At 48.1% G+C, this 26,438-nt stretch overlaps 2 protein-coding genes across 2 annotated transcripts in view; one reads left to right on the top strand and one right to left on the bottom strand.

The window, feature by feature from the left end:
* The window catches only part of CHRNA3 (cholinergic receptor nicotinic alpha 3 subunit), a 20,952-nt gene extending 3,218 nt beyond the window's left edge, over nucleotides 1-17,734 (top strand). Inside the window, exons 5-6 of the mRNA XM_026510641.4 lie at nucleotides 4,580-5,591; nucleotides 14,042-17,734. Of these exons, the coding sequence (XP_026366426.1) occupies nucleotides 4,580-5,591; nucleotides 14,042-14,170 (1,141 nt within the window). The 3' untranslated portion in view covers nucleotides 14,171-17,734. The remainder of the gene's footprint in view (nucleotides 1-4,579; nucleotides 5,592-14,041) is intronic.
* CHRNA5 (cholinergic receptor nicotinic alpha 5 subunit) lies at nucleotides 14,885-26,438 on the bottom strand. Its single transcript, XM_026510643.4, has 6 exons — nucleotides 26,357-26,438; nucleotides 25,417-25,568; nucleotides 22,980-23,024; nucleotides 21,616-21,725; nucleotides 19,276-20,107; nucleotides 14,885-17,421 (listed from the first exon to the last, which is right to left on the bottom strand). Exons 3-6 carry the CDS (start codon nucleotides 23,004-23,006, stop codon nucleotides 17,260-17,262), a joined length of 1,131 nt encoding a protein of 376 aa, XP_026366428.3. The 5' UTR covers nucleotides 23,007-23,024; nucleotides 25,417-25,568; nucleotides 26,357-26,438; the 3' UTR covers nucleotides 14,885-17,259.

Below are 26,438 nucleotides of genomic sequence, written 5' to 3'. Positions count from 1 at the left end.
GCCTCCAAAACCGGCCTCTTTCCTGAAACCTGACGCTTCGCACAGTGAAGCTCTTACTGGGCAAGCATAAGCCTTAGATGATGTCTTACAATATGTGCTAGTTTGTTCTCTGGGTGTGGAAAACAGCATTTTTATACCTGCGCTTTCTCTCTAAAGCTGTGTTAACCATGGAGCACTTCTCAGCAAAGCACTTCGCATAGAATTAATCTAATCTTAATGATTAAAAGCACTCTGTGTTTAGGTTTCTTATGCCGGATTAGTACAAACTAATATGCTTTAACTATTAGACTGAAAAAGCTATATTTATGTTTGAGTCCCACTCTCTAAAAGAAGGGTCTTCAGCCACTCCAAAGAAAATTTTTTTTCTGGTTTCCTAAGGAAATACTTCATTCTTAAATGTTTCTTTCATGCAACGTGTATTTGTAAACTTAGTCTGCACAGAACTGGGACACAAGATCAACTCAGCTGGTCTGCAAAACCCGAGCCGCCCTAGCAATGCCCTGATCCAGACAGAGGCTGCTAGGGGCCTGCGCAGGGCCCTGAGAATTTCTGCTGAGCTAGAATTAAGAAACTGTGCAGAAATTTTAATCTCGTGATGTGAATTTGAAGGCTGTTTTTTGCTGGCAGTCTTGGGGGAACAGCTGGAGGTCTGAGGGTGTGAGTTTAACAAGACTGAGTCACAGCGAAACGCTTCACGTTGGTCGTGGTGAGGAGCAAACAGCATAAGGAATTCTCCCGGAATCTGGAACTGAAATAAGTTTTAGAGGAAACCACACAGCTCCTCTCTCCATGTCAGAGCAGGACTTTCTCGGGACTGGTCCTCTGTGGAGAGCTTCTCTTCATTTGGACACATGAGAAACGTCTTTGATGACCTCGGGCCAGAGTTTCCCCTGTGGTTTCTTTGTTTTCTGAAGTTCGTTCTCTAACAGGCCCTTCAGAAAGCGCTCATGGGCACAAAATTCCCCATGTTCTTCCACGTTCATAGCCCGCTGTAGCCTTTTCAGATAATACTTAGCTGGATATAAAATGCGTGGCTGAGCTCTTTCTCACATGAAAGTCTTAAAAATGCTGCCTCTCTGTCCCAGGATGAAGTGTCGCTGTGAAAACCTGATGCCCGTCTACGCGGGTGAAATCGGGTGACTTCAGCAAGAGAAAGGGGGCCGCTGGTACGCACGCCGGGACCACGACCTGAACCAGGACTGTCCTGGGCAACCCGGGGACACACAGTCCTTGCGGGGGGCTGTTTCTCCGGCCCGGGCGCCCGGAGGCTTCTTCCCTTTGTCTGTGAAGTCCTGTTGTTCCTGCCGTGAGCAGCACAAGCCTTTGCGCCAGGAGAGCTCTTCCTGATCCCAGGACGAGAGATTTGTTCTGCTGCTTTGGTTTTTCCCTCCGGGAACTCCGTTGGCACGTACGCTGGAACTTCACCCGCATTCTGGATTCTTCTCTCGGGTTCTCGTTTCTGTCTGATGTGGACATCGGTCCTGTCTGAGTTCATTCCCTCATCACACTTTCGACGCAGTCTTATTGCTTTTAGGCTTTCCTTCTAAGGTGGCTGTTGTTTCTTTTCCTGATTCTTTCCTCGGTTGCCGATCTTGATAGGCCTGCTGCTGTCCAGCCAGGTCATGTAACTCTGGTTACGCTACTCCTTCCGCTTCCAGAGGCCGCTGAGCGCGTCTTTGCTTGGGATTTGGGCGTTCCTGTTCATTCCTCACACTACAGCCCTTCCTGTTGTTCTTGAAGATAGTGGATGGCCTTTGCTGAACTTTGAGGACAGGCTTCCAGAGGGGACGGGGCGGGCAGGGGTCTCCTTTCGCCAGCTCGAGAGCGTCTGGGTCGGTGGGCCCCTGGGCCAGAGCACGGCCACTGCTGAACACCTGCTTCTCTGGTCTGTAAACTGTCTTCTCTTCTCAACCCGTTTCTGACCCCGTTTAACTTGGGTCCTACCCTAAGCAGCGTTTTCCTGGGTGGGTGTCTATCCTCCTGGGAGGGAGCTTGGGGGAGGAATTTCTTTTTTTTTTTTTTTTAAAGGTTTTATTTATTTATTTGACAGATATAGAGATAGCCAGCGAGAGAGGGAACACAAGCAGGGGGAGTGGGAGAGGAAGAAGCAGGCTCATAGCGGAGGAGCCTGATGTGGGGCTCGATCCCATAACGCAGGGATCACGCCCTGAGCCGAAGGCAGACGCTTTAACCGCTGTGCCACCCAGGCGCCCCTGGGGGAGGAATTTCTGAGACCCTCAAGCCCACATGGCTGACGGCCATCCGGCCATCCCTGCAGACCGTCTGTGGACTCCACCACCTTCATGGTTCTCCCCCACAAACAAAGCCATGGGCCCCCCTCCCCCATTTCACTGCTCCCCTTGCTAAGGATTCAGCACAGAGCGGGGGCCTCTTTCTTGCGGGGCACATGCCTTTTGGTGGTTTGTGTGTCTGGGGCTCTTGGGACTCGAGAACTTCCTCCTCTCACGGCCACCACTGCCCCCAGCTGACCCCGGTCCCTCGCAGGCCCCCGTGGGCTTGGTCATTGGTACCCACATGCTCGTATCCTGAAGCTTGTTTGCACGTAACCTGACTTGGACGACGTGGTCGGTAGGTTTTTCTTTGCTCCTGGGTTGCCTGTCTTTCTGCTGCTGGGAATTTGGAGAGAACGTTCCCACTGCTCACCACCCTCGCCCCGCTGAGGCTCTGTCTCCCCGAGAGCAAGCCCCCACCTGCCTTCTCTCCTTCAACGGCCTTGTACGCGGGCCCGGCCCCTCCCACCCCCGTTGTGTCTTGCTGCCGGCTGGACACCCCGAGGCTGCAACCATTTATTACCTATGATGCGTACAAGGGCCCTGTCTGGGGGGTGCCGTGCTGCCCCCCAGGGCCCAGCTGGGTCGTGGTCTTCCCTGTGTGCCGGTGGCCGAGACGGAGGTTACGGACATGGCCCTGTTAGCAAACAGGCCTCCGGTCGGGGCACGCACAGCTCTGTGACCAGGATCCCCGGGAACAGGCAGGACTGAGCACCCACCACCGGGGCAAACTTCACTCCCGTGTTTGGCCTTGGGGCGCGTGGGTGGTTTAGTGACCCATCACTTGTGCCCCCAGTTCCGGTGGGTCAAGGCTCTGCCACAAACGCTTCATGGGAGCCTGCGATCTGACCGTCGGTTTCCTCTTCAGTGAGGGCGTTAGACTAGGGCGGCAGCTGGGAAGGGCCAGGCAGTAAGAATTTAGACTTTGTGGGCCAGTCCCAACTGTGGCCCCTTTGCCCTCGTCCCCCTAAAGCAGCCGCAGACCGCAGACAGTGTGGCTGTCTGCCAGTGGACATGTATTCACAGAGAAGGGAGCAGGACCGTGGCCTGGAGGTCCCTTTCTGCTCCCACATTTTGTGGACCTGGGACACCATGAGGAAGGTTCTTCTGGGGTCTTCTCAGCCTCCCTGAGCAGGCCCCATGGGTTCTTCGGGAGACTCAGGAGTCAGGACCTTATGGGCCCTGCCCAATTCTCATGCCTCCTGGACGCGTGGGCCCGAAGCAAGGAGGGACCGTGTGAGAACGGAGGGCGCAGCGGGATACCGAGGGCACTGAGCGTGACCGAAGGGCGCAGCGGATACCGAGGGCACTGAGCGTGAATAAAGCCAGCAGGGCACCTGTGGGGCAGAGCAGCCGACCAGAGGACAGGGAGGCAGTGGTCTCCACAGAGACCAGAAGACGCGTCCCTTCTGTGTCCACACGTTCTCACTGAACAACAGAGAACACACAGCTGTCCCCAAACGTTCGGGTTTGCCCTGTCTTCCAGCCCTCGAGGCGGACGGGTGTGGTGGCTGCTTCTGCAGGGTGTGGATGCCTCCAGTGCAGAACTCAGAGACCAGTAGTGCCTCCCTGGGGCGAGGCCACTGTCGTGACTCTCAGATGCAGGACTCGGGTCCACGGGGCTCTGTGTAGACGGTCCGGGTGCACAGAGGTGGAAGGAAGGGAGAAAATGGGGGCAGATGGGGAACCAGAAGGTAAAGGAACCTGTTGTGCAGGGTTCGAAAGACAAGGAATTAGAACACGTGATTGTTCAAGCAGAGCGCGGCTGGGGGTGGGGAGAGCAGGGTCGCAGGCCGGGTTCGGGGCCAGCCTGACTGGTGGGCCTCCGGGCAGGGGGAGTGCCCCCACAGCACCCCCCAGCCTGGCTTCGCACGCCCGTGTGCACACAGTAGGTGCGCACCAGAGACTGAGTGAGGTGCTGACGGGTCGAAACCATAGCAGAACGAGGGCCAAATATCCCCACAGGTTTCCTGCCTCAAGGACGGCATTCATCCCATTTCTTTACAGGGGAAACAGTCCCTTTCTGGCCTTTGAAAGCGTCTCAGTAAATATCGAGGCAGAGTCACAGTTGTGGAGTGATCCAGGGACATGCCCCGGGGCGGGGGAACGCAGGCTTGGGCCACGGTGTCCCCTTTGTCAGCGGGGTGGCGGCCTGGGTGACCCTCTCTGGCACACTCTCCTGCTGTGTGGTCTGATAAGCGGTTACTTGCACTGGTGGCCGGCTGTGTGAGAAGCGGGCCCGGGTGAGCGCGTGGTCGTGACCGTGTGCCGTCCATCTGTCTCTGCAGCGCTGTTGGGGACTTCCAGGTGGACGACAAGACCAAAGCTTTACTCAAGTACACGGGGGAGGTGACTTGGATCCCGCCGGCCATCTTCAAGAGCTCGTGCAAAATCGACGTGACCTACTTTCCGTTCGATTACCAGAACTGCACCATGAAGTTCGGGTCCTGGTCCTACGACAAGGCAAAAATCGACCTGGTCCTCATCGGCTCCTCCATGAACCTCAAGGACTACTGGGAGAGCGGCGAGTGGGCCATCATCAAAGCCCCCGGCTACAAGCACGACATCAAGTACAACTGCTGCGAGGAGATCTACCCCGACATCACGTACTCGCTCTACATCCGCCGCCTGCCCCTCTTCTACACCATCAACCTCATCATCCCCTGCCTGCTCATCTCCTTCCTCACCGTGCTCGTCTTCTACCTGCCGTCCGACTGCGGCGAGAAGGTGACGCTCTGCATCTCCGTGCTGCTCTCGCTCACCGTCTTCCTGCTGGTCATCACCGAGACCATCCCCTCCACCTCGCTGGTCATCCCGCTCATCGGCGAGTACCTGCTGTTCACCATGATCTTCGTCACGCTGTCCATCGTCATCACGGTCTTCGTGCTCAACGTGCACTACAGAACGCCGACCACGCACACCATGCCCGCGTGGGTCAGGACCATCTTCCTGCACCTGCTTCCCAGGGTCATGTTCATGACCAGGCCGGCCGGGAGCGAGGGCCACACCCAGAAGCCGAGGCCCTCGTACAACGCGGAGCTCTCCAACCTGAACTGCTTCAGCCGCACCGAGCCCAGAGGCTGCAAGGAAGGCTGTCCCTGCCAGGACGGGACGTGCGGCCAGTGTCACCACCACAGGATAAAAATTTCAAATTTCAGCGCCAACCTCCCGAGAAGCTCCAGCTCGGAGTCCGTCCACGCCGTGCTGGCCCTCTCTACGCTGTCGCCGGAAATCAGAGAAGCCATCCAGAGCGTCAAGTATATTGCCGAAAATATGAAAGCACAAAACGAAGCCAAAGAGGTAAGGAGACGTACTCCCTGGGGCAGACGCGCAGGGTGGGCCCGAGAGGTTCGACCCAAGTCCGCAGCTGTGCTCCGGCCGCTTCTCCACGGACCAGCCGGGTGTCCCTGAATGTGTGGCATCACTGCTCCCAGCCCCACGTGCGTGCCCCGGAGTCGGGCCCCGAGTGGCTGGCGGTCCGGAGATGAGCCACAAGAGGGCGCGAGAGCAGACCACCTCCACGTAGCCCTGAGCTGACCTACAGCAGACACTTTACTTTCCGGCTGTGTGCCTGCCCCATTTAGGTGTAAGTGCACACGTGTCACCCTGAGCTGAGTAAGGACGTGGGACGTTTCCGTGCCCCCTCCCAATGACCCCCACCCTCGGTAACCACTGATCCCGACCTCCTGGACGTCGGTTAGCTTTACCTTTCCTTGACCCTGGTATAAATAGGATTCCGCGGCGCACTCCCTTCCACGGTTGATGTCTTTCATCCAACCCAGTGTTTCTGAGGTGTGTGTTTCCATGACACCTGCTGCTGCCGTATTCCACAGTTGCTGCACGTGCGGTTATTTCTAGTTTGGGGCTATTTTGGGGAAGGTACCATAAATATTCTCATACGCGTCTTCTGGTGAACGTACGCACCCGTGTCCCTTGCTGATCACTGCACGGAGACATTTTTAACTTCGGTGGTGGCTACTGCGAGGTTCCCAAGGCGTTGGGCCAGTGACGTCTCACCCCAGGTGACGTTTGAGAGCTGCCGTGGCTGCACGCCCTCACTCTGACATGTGCAAACTGGTGCATCGTTGCCGTTTTAACCAGACTTTCCCTGCTGAGGAGCGAGTAGGAATCTTTTCCGTATGCTATTGGCAGTTTGTACATCTTCTCTCCTGAAGGATCCAGGCCAACTCTCTTGCTCGTTGTTTTTAACTGGGTGAACTTCCATTTCCTCCACAGATCTCACACTAGAACTAATGTGAAGTATTAGAAGTTTAACACTTAATAATATCACGCGTCTGGCTGCTCCCTGACCCTCTGTTTACCCCAGAGGTTATCAAAATCCCATGTGATGATTTTATAAGGAGCTCTGCTTTCAAATGAATTGGCTCTGCCTTAAGTTGCTTATTAGCAAAGAGCTAACGAAGAGATCATTTCGGCTCCTGATGCACGGTGGGTCATTAACGCTGATGGGGGAACGACTGGGGCCTCTTTCACTCCACTCTGAACACACATGACAGCAGAGGAGCCAGGAGGGAGCACGCAGCCGCCGCCTGTCCCGCCCCCCCACCCCGCCTGCGCAGCTGTGAGCTCCCCTGGCACCGTGGGGACGCCTGCTGACCCTGTCATTGAGCCGAAAAGGCAGACAGAGAAGCAGCTGCTGGAGCATAAGCACCCGATCCATGAAAATCTCGTGTCCCTGACACCGGTGACGTTGGCAGGTGCAATCTACGCTTTCTTTATGCACTCCGAATGTCGTCATTTCAGTTAGCGGATATTTCGCAAAGATGGAGCTCTAAGTACTCCTACTCAAGCCTCTGTCAAGCTATCAGAAATTAACTCTAGGGGCGCCTGGGGGGCTCAGTTGGTTGAGCGTCTGCCTTCAGCTCAGGTCATGATCCCAGGGTCCTGGGATCGAGTCCTGCGTCCGGCTCCCGGCTCAGTGGGGAGCCTGCTTCTCCCTCTGCCTGCCGCCCCCCCCTTGTGCACTCGATCTCTCTCTCTGACAAAATCTTAAAAAAAAAAAATTAACTCTATTCCAAAGTTATTAGACAGCATACAAAGTGTTAGAGTTTCACAAGCATCTTTTCTACAAAAGGACACTTAAAAATTGTTACTGTAAAAGGGAAGTTGCCACTGAAATGCCCAGAACATAAATTAATGGCAAACTTGTGGCACGCGGTTCATCTCAAGGGGCAGCCACGGCTCACCTCTGGTCATCCATTGCCACAGGTGCTGTGGGCCTGCTGTTAGCTCTCCCGTTTTTCCAGAAATGGCAGAAATCTGACCTGCAGGCCAGCAGACAGCAGCCCGTTGGTGAGCGGGCAGTGAGATCCAGGACAGATGCCCACCCCTTGCTGAGGACACTTGAGCTGCCTGAAGGGGCCCTCCTTCCCCTGGGTCGTGGTCCACGGTTTTCCAGAGAGGCTTTCACTCCTGGGTCTGTGGCCCAGCCTTGCGGGTTTTCAGGGCACTCGGCCCCTCAGAACCTCACTGTGGGCTGTGCTCCCGACCATGACCACGCTGGCCCCCAAGGCACGGGAATGCCCTAGTGTCCCTGACATGGCTGCTCTCGTGGGTCACCGCGTGCTCCTGCTTGGTCTTACAGTAAGAAGTGTAGTTGTATTAGTCCCTGAGCTCGGGGTCCCTTGGAAGCGCTCTGCTGATGGCGTGTTTCTCGGCCGGTCATCCTGGGGCGGCACCGTGTTCTGGGAGGTGTGCCCAGGCCCGAGCCAGGATCTTCCGCGCTGCAGGTCCTGAGACAGCTTGTCTTCTGCTGGGTGGAGACAGACACACACCGCGGTATCCTTATGCGCGGATGCCATGCACACAGCGTGGATGTGTGTTCGCTCCTTCCAGTCTCACTTCTCATCAGTAACTCGTTAATTCCGGAGTTGGAGGCACTCTCGTACCTGGGCTCAGTTTCTGCCATGTTATTGTGTTTTCCATTTACCTTTCTTTCCTCCCAGAGTTCGTGCCGTGCACTAAGTCCGAATCCTGGCTGCTGCTTGGAAAGCCGCGTCTTTTCGTTCTTGGGGAGGGGGGAGGCTGTGCCTCCGTGAGTCAGACCCACACGCCAGACCCTCCTCATCACTTGGTATCCATGTCTCGACCCCGACCCCACCGTGCTCCCCTCTGCTCTCCCTGGCTGCCCCGGCCCGGCTGCCCTGGATGTTGCTGGAGCTGCGTTCTGGATCGGGGATCAGGGATGGGGGGGGAACGCCCCCGTTCCTTACTCCGCTTCGAGGCACCCAGCACTTACCGCAGGCGTCCCGGGGCGCCCTCCTGCTCCCCTCTCCCCGCGTGTCATGCCTTCTCGAGGGCTTAAGGTTGAACCTTCGGAGGCCTGTGGGCTTCAAAATGTAAAAACTCTCATTTTCAAGGGAGTTTAGCTGGATCCAAAATTCTAGAGTTGAAGTTCCTTTCCTTAAATACTTAAAAACTACTACTGCTTCAGTAACCCTGATGAGAAGTTCTCAGTTAACCTGGCGTTGTTTGTCTGACTGATGGATTGTGTGTAGAGCCTCCGGAACCTGTAAACCCAGGGAGCTGGGGCTGTGGTGCAGGTCTCTCCCAGACGAGCATTCCCACCAGCTGCCGCACCCGAACTTTCCCACCTCCAGTTCTCAGGGAGTCCAGGATTTCTGTGAAGATTTCCTCCCCTTCCTCTTTCCCTGAACGACACACGTGTGCTTCCAGTCCCCCACATCTCCCCTCCTGCCCACCGCCCCTCACCTCTCCTCTGGGTTCCTTCCTGCCCCTCACCCCTCTTCTCAGTCCCCTCCTGCTGGCTGTCCCGTCTCTTACGTCTTTTCCTTGGCTTGTCTGACTTGGTTCTTCTGTGACCCTGCGCCTTCTACTTCACGTCTCTAATACTCTGTAATCGCTGCAGATCTCATGTTTACGTTCAATCCTTAACCTGTCCACTGTGTGAATTTCCTTTCAAATGGCTAAGTCTCTGTACTGAGGTCTGTAAACTCACTTTTTCTGGGGTCATCCGCCATCCTTGTGGATTGTGTTTGGGGAGGTGCCCACATGGCCACAGACTGGACTAGATGAGCCTTCAAAGGTGCCTCCTTCCCTCTGGGTGACCTTGTCCCTCAAGGGACAGCTCGACTTCCCGTCTTTTCACCTGCACCAGGCTCTCAACTGCTCACAGGAGACCTGCATCTCTGGGCAGGGAGTGGGCAGTCTGCAAAGAAGCAGAGCATTAGGGGTGAAAAGGGCACAGCCCAAAGCTGTACCCAGCCCGTCCGCCCGGGGCCCTCCTTTGGCCGCCCCAGGGCACCCCGGGCCAGGTGCCACCAGCCCCTAACATACAGACTCCTCTGGCGTCCGGGACGTTCCAGGGCCAGGCTGGGACAATGAGCCAAGGGCTTGTGCTGGTTCACCATTTTGCCTGATGCTTCTGTCATCATTAGTTCCAAAGTTTCCAGAAAAGGCCCCAGGTCCTCGCACCTTCAAGACTTTAACAGTTAGACCTAAAGTTAGTTCTCGCCCTGCTCTTCGTGCAACACACGTGTGTTCATGTGTGAGACCCAAGTCCCCTCCTTCTGCACTGGGCTAAGCCCACAAAGTGCTGTCAGAGGAACGTCTGTAGTTGAGAAGGGTCGTGTTATTAATCAGCATGAACTTCAATCCATGAAGGACTGTGTGCCAGCGCGTTTCCTCACCTTCTGAGGTGAGTGCTGTTCTTTTTTATTATTCAAATTCAATTAATTAAAAGTGTAGATTGCTCTGGGTAGCATAGACATTTTCACTATATTAATTCTTCTGATCCAGGACCATGGAATATTTTTCCATCTTTTTGTGTCTTCTTCAGTGTCTTTCAAGAGTGATTTGTAGTTTCTATAATATAGATCCTTTACGTCTCTGGTAAAGTTAATTCCGAGATATCGTATGATTTTTGGTGCTATTGTAAATGGAATGGATTCCCTAATTTCTCTTTCTTCAGTCTCATTGTTCATGTATAGAAATGCAACTGATTTCTGAGCATTGATTTTGTATCCCGCCACATTACTGAATTGCTCTATAACTTCTAGTAGTTTGGAGGTGGATTCTTTTGGGTTTTCCATATAGAGTATCATGTCGTCTGCAATCTACACTTTCAATGCCATCCCAATCAAAATACCAATGATATTTTTCAAAGAACTGGAACAAACAGCCCTTAAATTTGTGTGGAACCAGAAAAGGCCCTGAATCGCCAAGGAATTGTTGAAAAGGAAAAACAAAGCTGGGTGCATCACGTTGCCGGATTTCGAGCTGTACTACAAAGCTGTGATCACAGAGACTGCGTGGTACTGGCACAAAAACAGACACATAGACCAATGGAACAGAATAGAGAACCCAGAAATGGACCCTCGGCTCTTTGGGCAACTAATCTTTGATAAAGCAGGAAAAAACATCCAGTGGAAAAAAGACAGTCTCTTCAATAAATGGTGCTGGGAAAATTGGACAGCTACATGCAAAAGAATGAAACGTGACCACTCTCTCACACCATACACAAAGATAAACTCCAAATGAATGAAAGACCTCGATGTGAGACAGGAATCCATCAAAATCGTAGAGGAGAACATAGGCTGCAACCTCTTTGACATCGGCCACAGCAACCTTTTTCATGACACATCTCCAAAGGCAAGAGAAACAAAAGATAAAATGAACTTGTGGGACTTCATCAAGATAAAAAGCTTCTGCACAGCAAAGGAAACAGTCAAAAAAAACTAAGAGGCAGCCCACGGAATGGGAGAAGATATTTGCAAATGATACTACAGATAAAAGACTGGTATCCAAGATCTATAAAGAACATCTCAAACGCAATACCCAAGAAACAAACAATCAAATCAATAAATGGGCAGAAGATATGAACAGACACTTTTCCAATGATGACATACAAATGGCTAACAGACACATGAAAAAATGTTCAACATCATTAGCCATCAGGGAAATTCAAATCAAAACCACACTGAGATACCACCTTACGCCAGTTAGAATGGCAAAAATTGACAAGGCAGGAAACAACAAATGTTGGAGAGGATGTGGAGAAGGGAGATCCCTCCTACATTGTTGGTGGGAATGCAAGTTGGTACAGCCACTCTGGAAAACAGTGTGGAGGTCCCTTAAAAAGTTAAAAATTGAGCTAACCTATGACCCAGCAATAGCACTGCTGGGTATTTACCCCAAAGATACAGACGTAGTGAAGAGAAGGGCATATACACCCCAATGTTCATAGCAGCACTGTCCACAATAGCTAAATTGTGGAAGGAGCCGAGATGCCCTTCAACAGATGACTGGATCAAGAAGATGTGGTCCATATATACAATGGAATATTACTCAGCCATCAAAAAGAATGATTTCTCAACATTTGCTGCAACATGGTCGGGACTGGAGGAGATAATGCTAAGCGAAATAAGTCAAGCAGAGAAAGACAATTATCATACGGTTTCACTCATTTATGGAACATAAGTAGGAAGATTGGTAGGAGAAGAAAGGGAAGAAGAAAGGGGGGGTAAACAGAAGGGAGAATGAACCATGAGAGACTCTGGACTCTGGGAAACAAACTGAGGGCTTCAGAGGGGAGGGGAGTGGGGGAATGGGATAGGCTGGTGATGGGTATTAAGGAGGCCACAAATTGCATGGTGCACTGGGTGTTATACGCAAGTAATGAATTGTGGAACTCTACATCAAAAATTAGGGATGTACTGTATGGTGACTAATATAAAAAATATTATTAAAAAAATAAATTCAATTAATTAACATACGGTATATTATTAGTTTCAGAGTTCAGTGATTCAGTCTCATATAACACCCAGTGCTCATTGGACATAGAGCTACTCTATGATCCAGCAATTGAACTACCGGGTATTTCGCCCAAAGATACAAACGTAGTGATCTGAAGGGCCATATGCACCCCAGTGTTCACAGCAGCAACGTCCACGATAGCCAAGCTGTGGAAGGAGCCAAGATGCCCTTCAGCAGGTGAATGGATAAAGAAGATGTGGTTCATATTTACAATGGACTATCACTCAGCCATCAGAAAGGATGATTATCCACCATTTGCATCGACACGGATGGAACTGGAGGGGATTGTGCTAAGTGACATAAGTCAATCAGAGAAAGACAATTATCCTATGGTTTCACTCATGTGGAATTTAAGAAACAAAACAGGACCATAGGGGAAGGGAAGGAAAAATAAAACAAGACAAAATCAGAGAGGGAGACAAACCATAAGAGACTTCATCACAGGAAACTGAGGGTTGCTGGAGGGGAGAGGGGTGGAGGGATTAAGGAGGGTGAGTACTGCTCTTATCTGCATTTCACAGATGGAGCAGTCAAGGTGAAGAGAGGTCACGTAATTTACCCAGATTCTCAGACTCTGGGATTGAAGTCAGAGTGTCTCCCAAGTGTCTGCGTTTCCACCCTCCGCCTGTGACAGCCGTGGGGGGTGCAGCTGGCTGTGGTGGGAGGAATCACAGGGTCTATTGTGTGTTTGAGGCATTTACAGGACTTGAAATGAAGCACCTGGCCAACAGGGCAACACAATTCTAATTTTAGCAGAGAATCCGTAGTGTCTTCAAGAGCACACATGCACTCCAGCTCAGGACGGGAAAGAAAATTCTTGTCTCCCAGCCCCGTTTCAGTGCACTTAATTCAATTACTAAGTCACATGCTGCCTCTTTATTATGTGATTATTCCTTCAAAATTCGTTGATTCATGGGTTCTCTCTTTCTCAATTCAATTATGGTTTCCTTGCTTTCTGAGTTGTCTAGGAGTATAATTAACATATAATTCTCCTTCCTATTTCAGGCCTGAACTGAAGCTGTATTATGTGCAATTAGTCTTGTTCTTTCTTCCCTTACTTTATTGTCCGCAATTATGTCTGGTTTCCAGCCTGTCCACCATACTTTGGCCTTACAGTTGAAGAGGATCTTTGGCTTTAGCTGGGCCTGGGGAGGGCCGTGGGGTGAGGATGACGGCCTGGCCCTGATGTGCTGATTTTCATGTGTGGAACAGATGCTGAAAGGAAATTAGTATCTAAAACGGGATAAAAGCAGTACTTGGAAGCAACGGTCAGTGATGTTTGGATTGTATTAGCTTTTCTAACAAGGCCCAGGAGTCTTCCCACAGACACAAGTCAAAGAACTGGTTTTACTAACTTTATAAATTAGAAATCAGTTTAGAAAAAATAGATTATGGAACACCTGGTGGCTTAGTCGGTGAAGCGTCTGCCTTCAGCTCAGGTCATGGTCCCAGGGTCCTGGGATCGAGCTCCGCATGGGGCTCCCTGCTCAGCGGAGAGTCTGCTTCTCCCTCTGTCCCTCCCCCTGCTTTTGCTCTCTCCCTCTGTGTCAAATAAATAAATAAAATCTTTTAAAAAATAGATTATGTAACATTAAGAAATTTCTGGTTTTTTTTTTTAAAGTAAGCTCTACACAGACATGAGGCTTGAACTCACAACCCCAAGATCGAGAGTCGCACGTTCTACCGACACAGCCAGACGCCCCAAGAAATCTCTGATTTAAAACAGACTTAACATGAATATTTCACACCTGTTTCTCGCAGGGCATAGAGGGAAACCTGGGAATGGTGGGTGTCCTCGGACTGCGTTAGGGACATGAGGTTTCTCGCGTTTGGTGGCACAACGCCTTCTGTTGCTGCAACACGTTTATCCGATGTTCCTGCTGGAAATGGGTCCCTCTGCCTGCCCTTCATGCTTTATTTTTTCCTCTTTCCCGATGTTTGTTTTTGTTTTTCAGATTCAGGATGATTGGAAGTACGTCGCCATGGTCATCGATCGCATTTTCCTGTGGGTCTTCATCCTGGTGTGCATTCTGGGGACGGCGGGATTGTTTCTGCAGCCTCTGTTGGCGAGGGACGAGGCGTGAGCGCCACACCGGGTTCGCCGGATGCTGACCCACAGGGGCCGGGGGCGCATTTGTTTCTCCTTGTGGTAAAACACACTCACCCGGGACATGTACTGTCCTCATCGGTGTCAGGCGCACAGCTCAGTGTAGGACAGACGGTCACACTGTTGTGCACCTGCCACCCCCATCTCCAGACCCTCTTCATCCTGGGAAACACGAACTCCCCAGCCCCTCTCCCCCTGGCACCTACATTCCACTATTTGTATGATTTTGACTAAGTACCCTACAGAAGTGGGATGATGCAGTATTTGTCTTTTCGTGCCCGGCTTCCTTCAGCGAGCCATACTGTCTTCAAGGCTCGTCCGCGCTGTGGCAGGTGTCAGAATGTCCTTCCTGTTCACGGCTGAGTGCATTTCCCGTGCATGTGTACACTCTGCTTATCCATTCATCCGACACTGGGGTGGCTCCCACCTCTTGGCTGTCACAGACGTAGGTGCACAACGATCTGTTGGAGACCCTGCTTCCAGTTCTTTGGGGTATACGCCCGGAGGTGGAACTGTCGGATCCTGTGGTAACTCTGTTTTCAATCTTTCGAGGAAGCACGTACTCTTTCCCGCCGCAGCCGCACCTTCTCGCGCTCAGAGGGCTCTAGCTGGCCACGTCCTCGTCAACACTTGCTTCCTGTGCTCGCGAGGACAGCCATCCTAACGCGTGTGAGCTGGCGTCCCGCTGTGGTTTTTTTTTTTTTTAATGATTTTTTATTATATTATGTTAGTCACCGTACAGTACATCCCCAGTTTCCGATGTAAGGCTCGATGATTCATTAGTTGCGCCCGCTGTGGTTTTGATTCACATTTACGTGATGAGTCACGTGGCGCATGGTCTCCTGTGCCTCTCGGCCATCTGTACGTCTTGTTTGGAGACGTGTCTGCTCGGGTCCTTTTCCACTGCTGACTTGGGTTGTTTGGGGTTTTTGGTGGTTACGTGTTAGGAGTTCTCTATGTATTGCAGTTATTAACCTCTTCTCAAGTATGTGATGTGCAAATATTTTCTCCCACTCTGTAGACTGCCTTTTCACTCTGTTGATAGTGTCTTCTGATGCACAAAAGTTTTAAATTTTCATCAATTCCAGTTCATCAGTTTTTTGTCACCTGTGCTCTTTTGTGTGATATCCAAGACATCCCTGCCAAATCCAGGTTGTAAAGAATTCGTCCTGTCTTCTTCCAAGACTTTTATTGTTTTAAGCCTTACATTTAGGCTCTTACACTTTCTATCATCAAGCTACCAGCATCGTTTCTCACATTTCAAGGCTTACTTATTTATCCAGTTGTCTTGATTTTTATCAAAAAAGATTCATGCAAGAAAAACGTCAGGAGTATTTATTATAGATAAATGAACATTTAACCAGCCTTTTTGGTAAAGAAACATTGTAGGATCTTTAGTGACGCCCCAGTCTTTGCCCACCAGGTGCCAGTGACGTACCCCCGGTCCATTGCCAGTTAGGACAACCAAAAATGTCTTGAAAAATTAGGTGTCCCATCGAGCGCAAAACCGCCCCTGATTGAGAACCACTGCTTTAGACAGATTATTAAGAAGAGATTCTCCCATACCGCAAGTCTTGAGTCTGACTAGCCACTGGGAGGAGACGAGGATTCACAGAGACCATTTTGATCTTCTCACTAGTCATTCTGATGTTTTGGCTATGCAGAAATAAAACCGACAAAATTACAGCCCACGGTGACTCATGTTTCAGTAAGTCAAAGGAAGATTTCTATAAAATTTATTTACTTACAGAAATTTTAAGTAACAATGCAGACAGACGAGAAATTGGGGAGATTTCGTGCTAAGCTAGCAACAGGCAGTTTAAACTCAGCAAACCCCAAGGTTCACTTGTTAAATGACACCGACCACGTGCCTACAGTCAGCTTCAGATATATGTAGTAAGTAGCTAAATATAGTAAGTAACCCTCAGACGGTTACTTACTATAAACACGGCATTTGTTCGTGTGAGAGCGAGGCGCGCATCAAACCCGGGCTTCCGCTGATGTGCTCTCCCCAGTGGACTCCGACTCGTTCACCCACGACAGTCCATCCGGTCCTGGGCACGCAGTGAAAGGCTAAGACTGCACGACGTCCACGGACCCTCGCAGCTCTAAGGCCCTAGCCCTGTCACTGTTGGGACGAGAGAGAGACGCCGAACCGTTTCGGATACGTGATGTCGTGCTTCTACCTACCTAGAAACCAGCTGTGACCTCAGCAGATGACTGCTTCACAGTACGGTTTGGCAGTATCCAGAGACCTTCTCGGTTGTAAAACGGATTCTCTTCACTGTAGAAGACTATTCTAAGATGAAGGATACAGAAATGCTACGATTTGTATAGAAGATGGTTAGTTGTGGAAACTGTGGGCCAGGGGGTTGGAGTTGTTAAGGAGACACTTGTGTGTGTCCACAGGAGTTGTCTGGTGTGACTTTACAGTGGACGGTAAGCTACAAAAATATTAATACAATAAATGTTCAGTTTAAGCATCTAAGGAATAAAGTAAGCCTTCAAGGAACTCCCGTTTTTCATTTTGTAAATGTTGGTTGTGGAACATCAGCATCACATTAAACCGTTATCGTGCCCAGCAGCTCCCTTATTTACTGCAGCAGGACACCGTGCCAACACCAGCGTGCCACCATGCCAACGTCTCAGCCGTGCCCCCACGGAGACAGGATAGAGAGAGACGGAAAATGTGTACCTTTACCCAATGCAGAAAAAGTTCTGAAATCAGTCTTCAAATACAACGGGATTTTCCAACACAGAAGATGAGCTTCACTGTTGATTACAAACTGGCGTTATTTGCCAGGATACAAACATTGGGTTTTCACCAGTACAGTTCAGATACTGTTTCGCTGCTATTTCTAGATCAAACGTTGAGTCAGTTAGTGCTTCGCTCATGCAGGTAAAAAGTTCCAAGTGCAATCTATTAAGATAAACCAATGTTAGCAACTGGTAGTCTGTTAAAGCTGGAATCGAATTTAAAGCACAATGTACATTTTCTAAGCTTATAGGTACCCCAGCTATGTGTGCCTTTGGTAACTAGATTCTTACCACGGCCCCTGGGAGGTGTCACTTATTTGTATCTCCAATGTGAACTGGTACTATTATATTTGCCCACTTGTAAATAACAGGAACGAAAAGCCCAAGAGATCCAACAATTGAAACCAGAAGAAAAGTCCACAGAAACATCCGATCAAGCACCTGGGCTATGAATTTCCAGTCTTCAACAACCTGTTGCAAAAAAAGAAAGAAGAAACACACATTAAACACATAATTTAAAATTGTGTGATTACTTTAAGATACTACACACTGAGTTAGAGGCCAGATCAGTTTCTGCCTCCTGCCGCTGTCTCAAAACAGTGAGTGACCTGTGCCCAGAGCTCCGGGACACACGCAGCCTCTACGAGCTTTCAGAGACACTACACACTCTGTTAATTTACACACTGATTTGTAATATAAGTGGCATATTTTGATAGATTTTTAATAAAGTCAGGATATTCTACTTGGATATTTTATAATAAAACTATCTCTTTGATTCGTATGATATACAATTACTTCTATTACTTATTCTTGCCAGTAGTGTTTACTTATTTTAATTTTTAAAGAGAACCCAGCCTGAGGTTAATTAATTTCAAGCCAAATTTAAAAAATAGGTTCTGAATGGTACCTATTAGATAGCCCTTACTCTTCCCTGCCCCACAACCTGCATTATTTGGTTTTAGATTCCCTAAGGGCCATTTTAATCTAAGCTCATGAATTCAGATCTGCTGGCCTGGACCTCATTTCATCCCATTTTGCAGCCTAAGCAGGGAGCGAGCAAGCTCAGCAGCATCGAGTGACCTCAGAGGAAGGGCAGGCGGAGACCCCCCCACCCCAGCCCCAGAGGCGCCCCTGCCTTTGTGAGGCACGAGGACCCCTACAGGAGCTCTGCCCCTAGTTGTGGGATAATGTGGACTTTAGGTGGCTGTAAACACTCTTTACTGATATCTAAGTCCCCCCGAAAATAAAATCCATTTACTGGCTCCAGGGGGATGAGCGCTGGCCCTTTTGCACAATACTTTGCAGACATTTATTAAATTCCATCTCAATGCAAATCATTATTTAATATCTATATGTTATAAGACTCCATTGATAGCCTTGGACCTCATAAACTAATCTTACTGCCATAAAATAGAAATGTCACATATCACAAGCATTAAAAGTTCTTCAGAAATATATGTTCCTTCTGCGGGGAGGGTGATAATTTTACCAGACTCACGTTGATGCTTCCCACACCTGCTAGAAACTTTCCCATTTAAAAAAGCTTTAGAAATGAGAATTCATATAATTTTAATGGGACTATTCGAAATTAATTCAATTATGAAAATGCTATATTCATAGCTTTAAAAACATTATACAAGAGAAAGAATAGTGACATTGAAATTTGACGTTTTGAAAGAAAGTTCAATCTAATATCACATTAGTAGAATGTACTCATGTTCAATTCTTATTTTAAATATTAACCTTAAATAAGCCAATGTGAGTTATTTTTCTCTAACAGTTTTACATGAATTTTTATTTTTAAGCAAATTAAGCATATTATTAAGCACTATTACTAAACTTCACATGAACACTTTGACATATGATATATAACACCTGAGAAGACCTTACTGCTTTTAATTTCACTGATATTCTCTTGTAAATAACAAAAAGACATATTCTAGAAGAAATATCTTGGCTATATTTATAAAGCCTACATTAGGCTCATTTGTTAAAAAATAAATTAACTTCTGATAAATGATCATCCCAAGTTGTGCCTACAGATCACCACAGAATTCCGACACGAAGTTAGGGAGATAGAAGTAAAACGATCACGGCGGGATTATCACTCTTGAGAATGACAGAGGTTGCCGGGGGTGGAGAGCGAGGCGAGCGGAGACGCCCCGAGGCAGGTGCTCCAACTGAAACCAGCGCTGCTGAAGATCTACGGTGCAGCGCGTCGACATTTCCGGCCCCCGACCTCTGCCGTCTCGAGGTCCTGCCGTTTACTCTGCCAGGCTTAGAACAGAAGCAGATGCGCATCTGTAAACACAACATGTCACAGACCTCGCGGACATCGTTCTCCTTCATGACGTGTCTGGTGATGTAGCGGATAGAATCAAGCGCAGCTTCCAGTGGGTTTTGAGAAGACTCTGGTCTCCTGGCACTCTCAGTCCCCTCTTTCTGAGCAAAGTACCTGTCTACGTGACTTCTCATGCAGAGCAGTTTGGGAAGCTTGTGGAGAAATATCTTGCGGACCCAAGGGGCCATGGCGTCATGTGTTGAGGAAGAACGGTGGTGGATGTTGATGGCGAAGACGGTGACCATGATGGACAGTGTCACAAAAATCATGGTGAACACCAGGTACTCTCCAATCAGAGGGATCACTTTGGAAGACGAGGGGATAATCTCTTCAATAACCAGCAGGAAGACAGTCAAAGAGACCAGTACTGACGTGCACAGACAGATCTTCTCCCCTTCATGGGAAGGGAGATAGAAGACGAGCACAGTTAAAAACGAGAGGCCGATACAGGGAATGATAAGGAACAAGGTGTAGAAGAGAGGCAGGCGCTTGATTACAAAGGAGTATGTGACGTGCGGGTACCAGCAGGAGTTATCCGTTCTGTTCCCTTTGCTCCCCGTGGCACTGACAATCTCCCATTCTCCATTATCAAAGAAGTCTCTCTTGTCTACATCTTGGTCCTCTAGAATGATATCAACCTGTGATCCATCGTAAGTCCAAGAACCAAACTTCATGGAACAGTTTTGGAGATCAAACGGGAAAAATGTGACGTCGATGGTACAGGAACTTTTGTAGTTTGCCGGCGGCGTCCAGGTCACTGTGCCGTCATGCCTGACGACCGCTTTCGTGCTGGCCCCCTCAAAACGCCCATCCGCGCTGAAATAAACACACGCACGTGACAATGAGAGACTACACAGCCCAAGCCTGCGCTTCACGAGCCTGCTGTGAAAGAAAGCCTACGCCAAAGCACAAGACACTCTGTAGATGATTATGCATGAGATAGAGGGACTCTGCTCTAAGGCCACCTTCCTTAAATACTGAACGCTCCTAGAACCGAATTCCCTCCACGTCCTCTCCAAAACTGATGATCCAACTCTATTTCATAGCATCCTGACATTTTAGAGGTGGAAAGAGTTCACTTTACTCATGAGATATAACTAGGCTATTTAAACACTAAGAGAGTAGCCAGAGCCCGAGTCCACGTTCCTAGACTCCCCACACAGGGCTCTTCCCCTCCATCACAAATACTGAACGCCTGCTGCATGGGCCTCTCTAGCTCTGCTACCCCATGAACTCACATGCTGGAGAAGTTGACCAACCTAAGCTTTCTTTGAAATACTGGGGTTTTTTTTAATCTTAAAACTCATGCAACTTTGCTAGACTCATGCTTATGGAAACACGTTTTCAGCGGCCGGGAGTAACGCGACGCTCCAGGGAGCTGTGTCCCGTGACCTTATAGCTTGTTCCCTCTTTACCTACAAGAAGCGTGCAGGGAAAAGGTGTTTAAAGACTCATGTTTCTGCACAGCATTTGCTCTGTCTTCATGACAAACGCCTTCTTGCAAATACTAGAGTGCTTTAGGAGAAGCACAAATTCCTAGATTTGCCATGGGATGGTCCTAGAAAACCTGAAACTCGATCCCAGAATTACCCTTTCCCCAAGTTAAAACCGTCCTCAAAACACATCTAGGTAGGATATCTACGAAGATGAGTTGACTCAACAGTCCTCATCATGGGATAATCCCAATACGATATTGAAGCAAAATTAGAAGCAAAATTTACTTGAACATAAAGTAGGACCTCAACTATTTTTTTAAATACCCCCAAAATCTGGAAGGCAATCTGCCAAATATGTCGTCTATTAAATCAGAGGGTAAATAGGACGTCAGGCTGCCTTGTGCGAAGCCCACCCTGACGCAGGCAGGCTGGGTGACCGTGGACGAGGTTACAACACTGTCCCCTGTTCGTCTGTCAACAATGCTACCCGAACAATAGTGGGAATCAGATAAAGCACAGAGCCACGGAGCACACGGCCAGGCACAGAGTGAGTCTGCTGGACGTGTCGGCCACAGCGTACGGCTGCCTCCAAGGGCAGGGATAATGGGATTGATTATAGGTGACCCCCCCCCAACTTCCTTCTACCTTTCTGGACTTCGCAGATGTTCTACAAGTCTTAAAAATCACAGAACACTTTTATGATCAGAAAATAGCAAGAAAAGGAGAGGATCCATAGAACCTATGTGTAGGTTCACAAAAAACACACAATCAAGTCATTTGATCTTAGAGCTAAGCAATGTTCCAAAGGAAGAAAAAACTACTAGTGCCTAATAAAAATACAAGTGTGTTCTTTTGAAAACACAAAGTGGCATTTGGAATATAACTTACTTATCAAACAAAACGATGTCCGGAGTCCAGAGAGAGTCTGAAGGGACGCGTATTAGTTTTATTCCTCCATAGTCCTCAGGATGCCATCTTAATTTCACGTCTGTCCACTCCTTCGGAATAAAAACAACAGCCTCAATTGCCAATTGCAATGACATCAATAGTCAAGAGTAGTAAAAGCTATACTTTTTACCAAATCCAGAAGTTCTAGACATGAAAGCATCTCTGCTCGCCACAGAGGAAACTCAGCTCCACGTGTTTCTTAAGAGCTCGGGAGCACAGCCCTGGTTCTCATGGGACACAGGTGAGGACCATGCTCTGCTCAGTACCTCTTCCCCCACCAACGACCCTGCCCAGGGGTGGCAGCCACGGGCGTGTAAGCACCGGATTTAAGGCAGACGTTCCCTCTTCCAGCTACATTGTCGTTGGCTGGACTGGTCCCTGCAGGGGAACTGGATTTATTACACACTCCACAGATGTAAACACCTGCCCAACCTCCACGCAGTGACATTCTGGGATCATGCTAAGACTTGCACCCCCAAAAAAGGATGCATGCCTTTCAGGAGTGAGGGTCAGGGAACTGGTAGTAAGTATTAAAATTAGGGATAGTAAAGAAAGAGCAAAAGGAAGCACATGACAGCAGCTGAGGACATAGGTCTGATGGCCCAGAAGACAAAGAAGTCCTTTCTACAAAAGGGGCTACGTATGTAAGAATAATTCAGCTCCTGTGCCCATCTCAGTCCAGTAAACACCACAATCCTGGCAGCGGCCCAGGTGTTTGCTAAACCCCTGGCCTCCCACTGCTTCTCTGACCTCCTCTACACACCCCTTCCTCCCCATGTTTCACTCACCCCTACCCACACTGGCCTACTTGCTGCTCCTTAAACACACCAGGAGCACTCCAGCCACAGGGCCTTTGCACATGCTGGTCCCTCTCTGCCTGGGTCACTTCTCCCCCAGATAGTCACATGGCTTGTTTCTTCTCCTTCAAGCCTTGCTCAAACATTACCTTCTCGGCAGTGCTTTCCGCAACCATCCTATTTAAAAGTACATCCCTGATGCTCCTGTACCTTTACCCCCAGTAAAGATGTGCATTCGAGGCACAATACAGCTTCCTTATTTCTTTCCCCTGACTAGAAAGAAGCTCCCTGGTAGCCAGGACTTCTGTCCATTTTGTTCACTGCTGTTTCCCCAGTGCCCAGACAGTGCCTGGCAGACAGCAACCACTCCATGAGAACCCCATCAGCCCCACCCTCCTGCATCCTGCCCACCCACCGACACCCCCCACTCTTGTTTTCTCTGTGCTGCAAACCCTCCGGTCACAGCACCAGGGACCACTCGGGTGACCTCTGGCATTTCATACACACCTGTTTCAACCAGACATTCGTTGTCATTAACTGATTTTTCTCATCCTATAAAAATGTAAAACAAGGCTGATTATTTCAAGCACAGAAACAATAATTCTGGAAGTAAGAATTTTTGCAGTTTTATACAAACTCTCCTGTCCATACAGCACCTATACACCTGCTCACCGATGCCGTTCTCTAGAAGGGCAGGGTCATTTTTGCAACCTAATTTCACATCATTCCTTTCAATATGCTCTGTATCTCAGATAACCTGCCGTGGGGTACACCATGGGCATTTTAGATTGAACATTCACAGGCTCGACTACTCTATGTCCTCAAACCCGAGACACAGTCTAAAACACAGGCACAGCATGATTTTATGTACTTAGCACTGAGAAAGGAAAAAGCTGACAAGGGATCGTAAGTCGCCATTGATTATAAAACACATGGTGATTTCAGAAGTGCTGCCATGTGGGGACGTGTAGTTCCGTGCCTCCGCTGAGCACAGATCTGAATGAGCATGAGCACCAGCCGGCGTAACGGCACCTCGTCAAAGTGCAAAGGCCTATGAGAACAGAGGAGACTGTCTTAGGGACTCTGGAAAGATTCCACCAAGGGTCAGACAAATAAATTTGACCTTGAAGGATAAGCAACTAGTTCCAAGAGGCAAAGCTCTCCAACAGAAAAATGGCAGGGGGCAAAGTGCCACCGCGCGTGGGCTCCTCTGCGACCCATCAGGCCATCCCAGGGAGTGGCTCCCAAGATTAACCTTTTGATGGAAACAGCTGAACAAAGGCTCCATGTCACTTCTAAGCCTGTGATCACACTGCTCCTTGTTACTTTACTCTCTGCACGTGCAATCCCGCACTTACGACAAGGCCAGCCCAAGTGCCGCCTCCTCTATCCTGCTTTCTTTGATATCTAATCAAAATCTGAGTTCCCAGATTTTTGTGGTCTCACAATTTAGTACTGTGATGTCCTATAGTGACTCTATTACTTGCTCATAATCCCAACTAGAAAGAAAGGTCTGTGAGAGGAAGCCCCACTGACCTTCCTACCTCCCTATTTGTATTTATATTTAAAGTTTCCTAGCAGAGGGCCAACCACACAATGCAGCCCATATTCACTGATCTTTCTGGAGGCAGTTAAGGTGACTTATATCCACAGACTTTTAAAAATGTCTACCCTTTGGGGCGCCTGGCTGGCTGAGTCAGCAGAACATGAGACTCGCTCTCAGGCCGTAAGTTCAAGTCTCACGCTGGGCACGGAGCTTACTATAAAAGAAAAACGTATACCCTTTGATTCGTTAACTACCTTTCTTAAGGAAAGAGAAAATCAGGCATCTGTGTACAAATATATTCATCATTGTCATCTATAATAGGAAATAATGGGAATTAATTCTGCCAATAGAATATTTAAATAAATCATAAATGGAATGTCAGATAGTCATTAAAATTGTATTTCTGTATGATGATTATGTAAGGACACAGGAAATGTTCTTCATGTGACAAGAGAGAAAACGAGTGCTCAGTAGTACAGGGAGGTGTCGGTCACTAGACTAACACAACATGGCATGCTCACTGCACTGAAATTAAAACTATATTTAAATTTTGAGGAAAAGAACAGGAGGAAAAAAAGCCTTCGTTATGTCAAAATTAATATCCCAATTTTAAAACATACACACAAAAGAAAAACTGGCAAGAAATACAGCAAAACATTACTATTGGTCATCTCTGGGTGGCAGAATCACACTCAGTTTTTATTTCCTCATTTGTATTTGTTTGCACTTTCCAAACACTAGACAAAAATTACACATCGCCTCACTAGGACATACAGGCACGCATGTAAATGTTAGTGTACTTCCTGTCTTGCACACTCACACGTGGACAATTCTGGGAACACAGCAGGGAAACAATTATTGATGGACATGATCAGAACAAGAAGAAACTAATTTAAAAATTAGCATGAACCCTGTCGTTTAAATAGAGAGGATCTCTTGACAGTAAGAACAAGTTACAAGGAAACTGATACTCCCTGGACGTCACGTGGAAAACTCTCTGCTATGTTTTAAGTGTGATACTGAAACAATGATCTGCTGAGATACTTTTTGGTCTTAAAAATCTACAACTCTACTCTTGGGCTTTCTCCTCTTTAAAATGTTGACTTTTTTTAATCATATTTTTAAACAAATGTAATGAGAAACCTCCATATAAAATGTTTATTATCTTTGAACTTATTAAAAATATGCCTATTATAATTACCAAATCAATGACTTCTAAACTATACAATATTATATAAACAGAGCATTCCTATGCCTGTGGCATAGTACTTATTTTTCCCTGCTGCGTTCCTTTAGGAAAATGGCTGTCTCCCCACCTTGGTCATTCTCGCTACCTAACACAGTGCCTGGGCCCCCACGACGCCCTCAGGAAGCCTGGATGAAATGAAGCACACCTACCACATCCACCAACTGGGTTATCGCAAGGCCGAACTTTATTTTTATCTTGTCACTCAGCTGTCCCACAGGACGAACCCATCTCTCGTAGTCCTGAAACAAATCCTTCAACAAACTGTCTTCGTGTTTTGCAACAAAGGATGGTTCAGCTAATCCTGCAGAAAAATGTTTAAAAGGAGTGTATTAGCTTCTCTCCCACCAAACACCTCTAACTTTAAAAAACGTTACGCTTTATCAAGCAAGGAACCAACCTATTATTCAGGCTATTAAAGAGCTTTTACAATAAAATATTAAAACAAACGTTTATGATCAATAAGGGACACTGTGGTTTGGATACATTTCTTAGTTAAATCAGATTACTCACATGGAAATATGCTGAGCTCCCTAGGAAACACTCAGTACTTAATAGAGAATATTTTAACAAAAGCTCTTAAGCTTTTAAATGAGTTAGAGCTAGAGGGGTTGCTAGTCATAAAATTCCAAACCTAGAAAATAGATACTTTGAAGTTCATTTGTATCAACTGTAAATATAAAATAAACAAGCTTTAATTTACGCGCTTTTAATATACAAACATATAAATATTGAATGAATTATTCAGATCTGTCGTACCTTTGTTTGCTATATGTTTGTATGAAATTAACTTAGGACCTAACACTTAAAAAAAGAGAGACAGAGAAACAAAAAAAAAAAAGAGAGAGAGAAATTTTTTAAAATTTCAGATGCCATAAGCCAAGGATTGGTTAGATTTACGGGTCACAGTTCCATTTGTACTTCTACAGAGTTTCATTAAGCCTCTCTGAAGAAATGAGTTTTCCGTGTTGTATAGGTCACAGTCTCTGTCCAGGATATGTGAAATGTGTGAAATTCCAGCATGACATTTACTAGGACTCACGGTTTTACAAAGAAAAAGCATTTACTTGAACCAAAATACCGCTGGCTTACTTATCAGAAGTTGCGCAGGCAGGGATTTCTGGTAGCTAGTGATGGTCCTTCTCCAACACAAACGAAGTGGTCTGACAGAAAA

The sequence above is a fragment of the Ursus arctos genome, unplaced genomic scaffold (assembly GCF_023065955.2).
Source record: "Ursus arctos isolate Adak ecotype North America unplaced genomic scaffold, UrsArc2.0 scaffold_28, whole genome shotgun sequence".
NCBI classification, from domain to species: domain Eukaryota; kingdom Metazoa; phylum Chordata; class Mammalia; order Carnivora; family Ursidae; genus Ursus; species Ursus arctos.
This window is presented reverse-complemented; position numbering and strand designations above follow the sequence as displayed.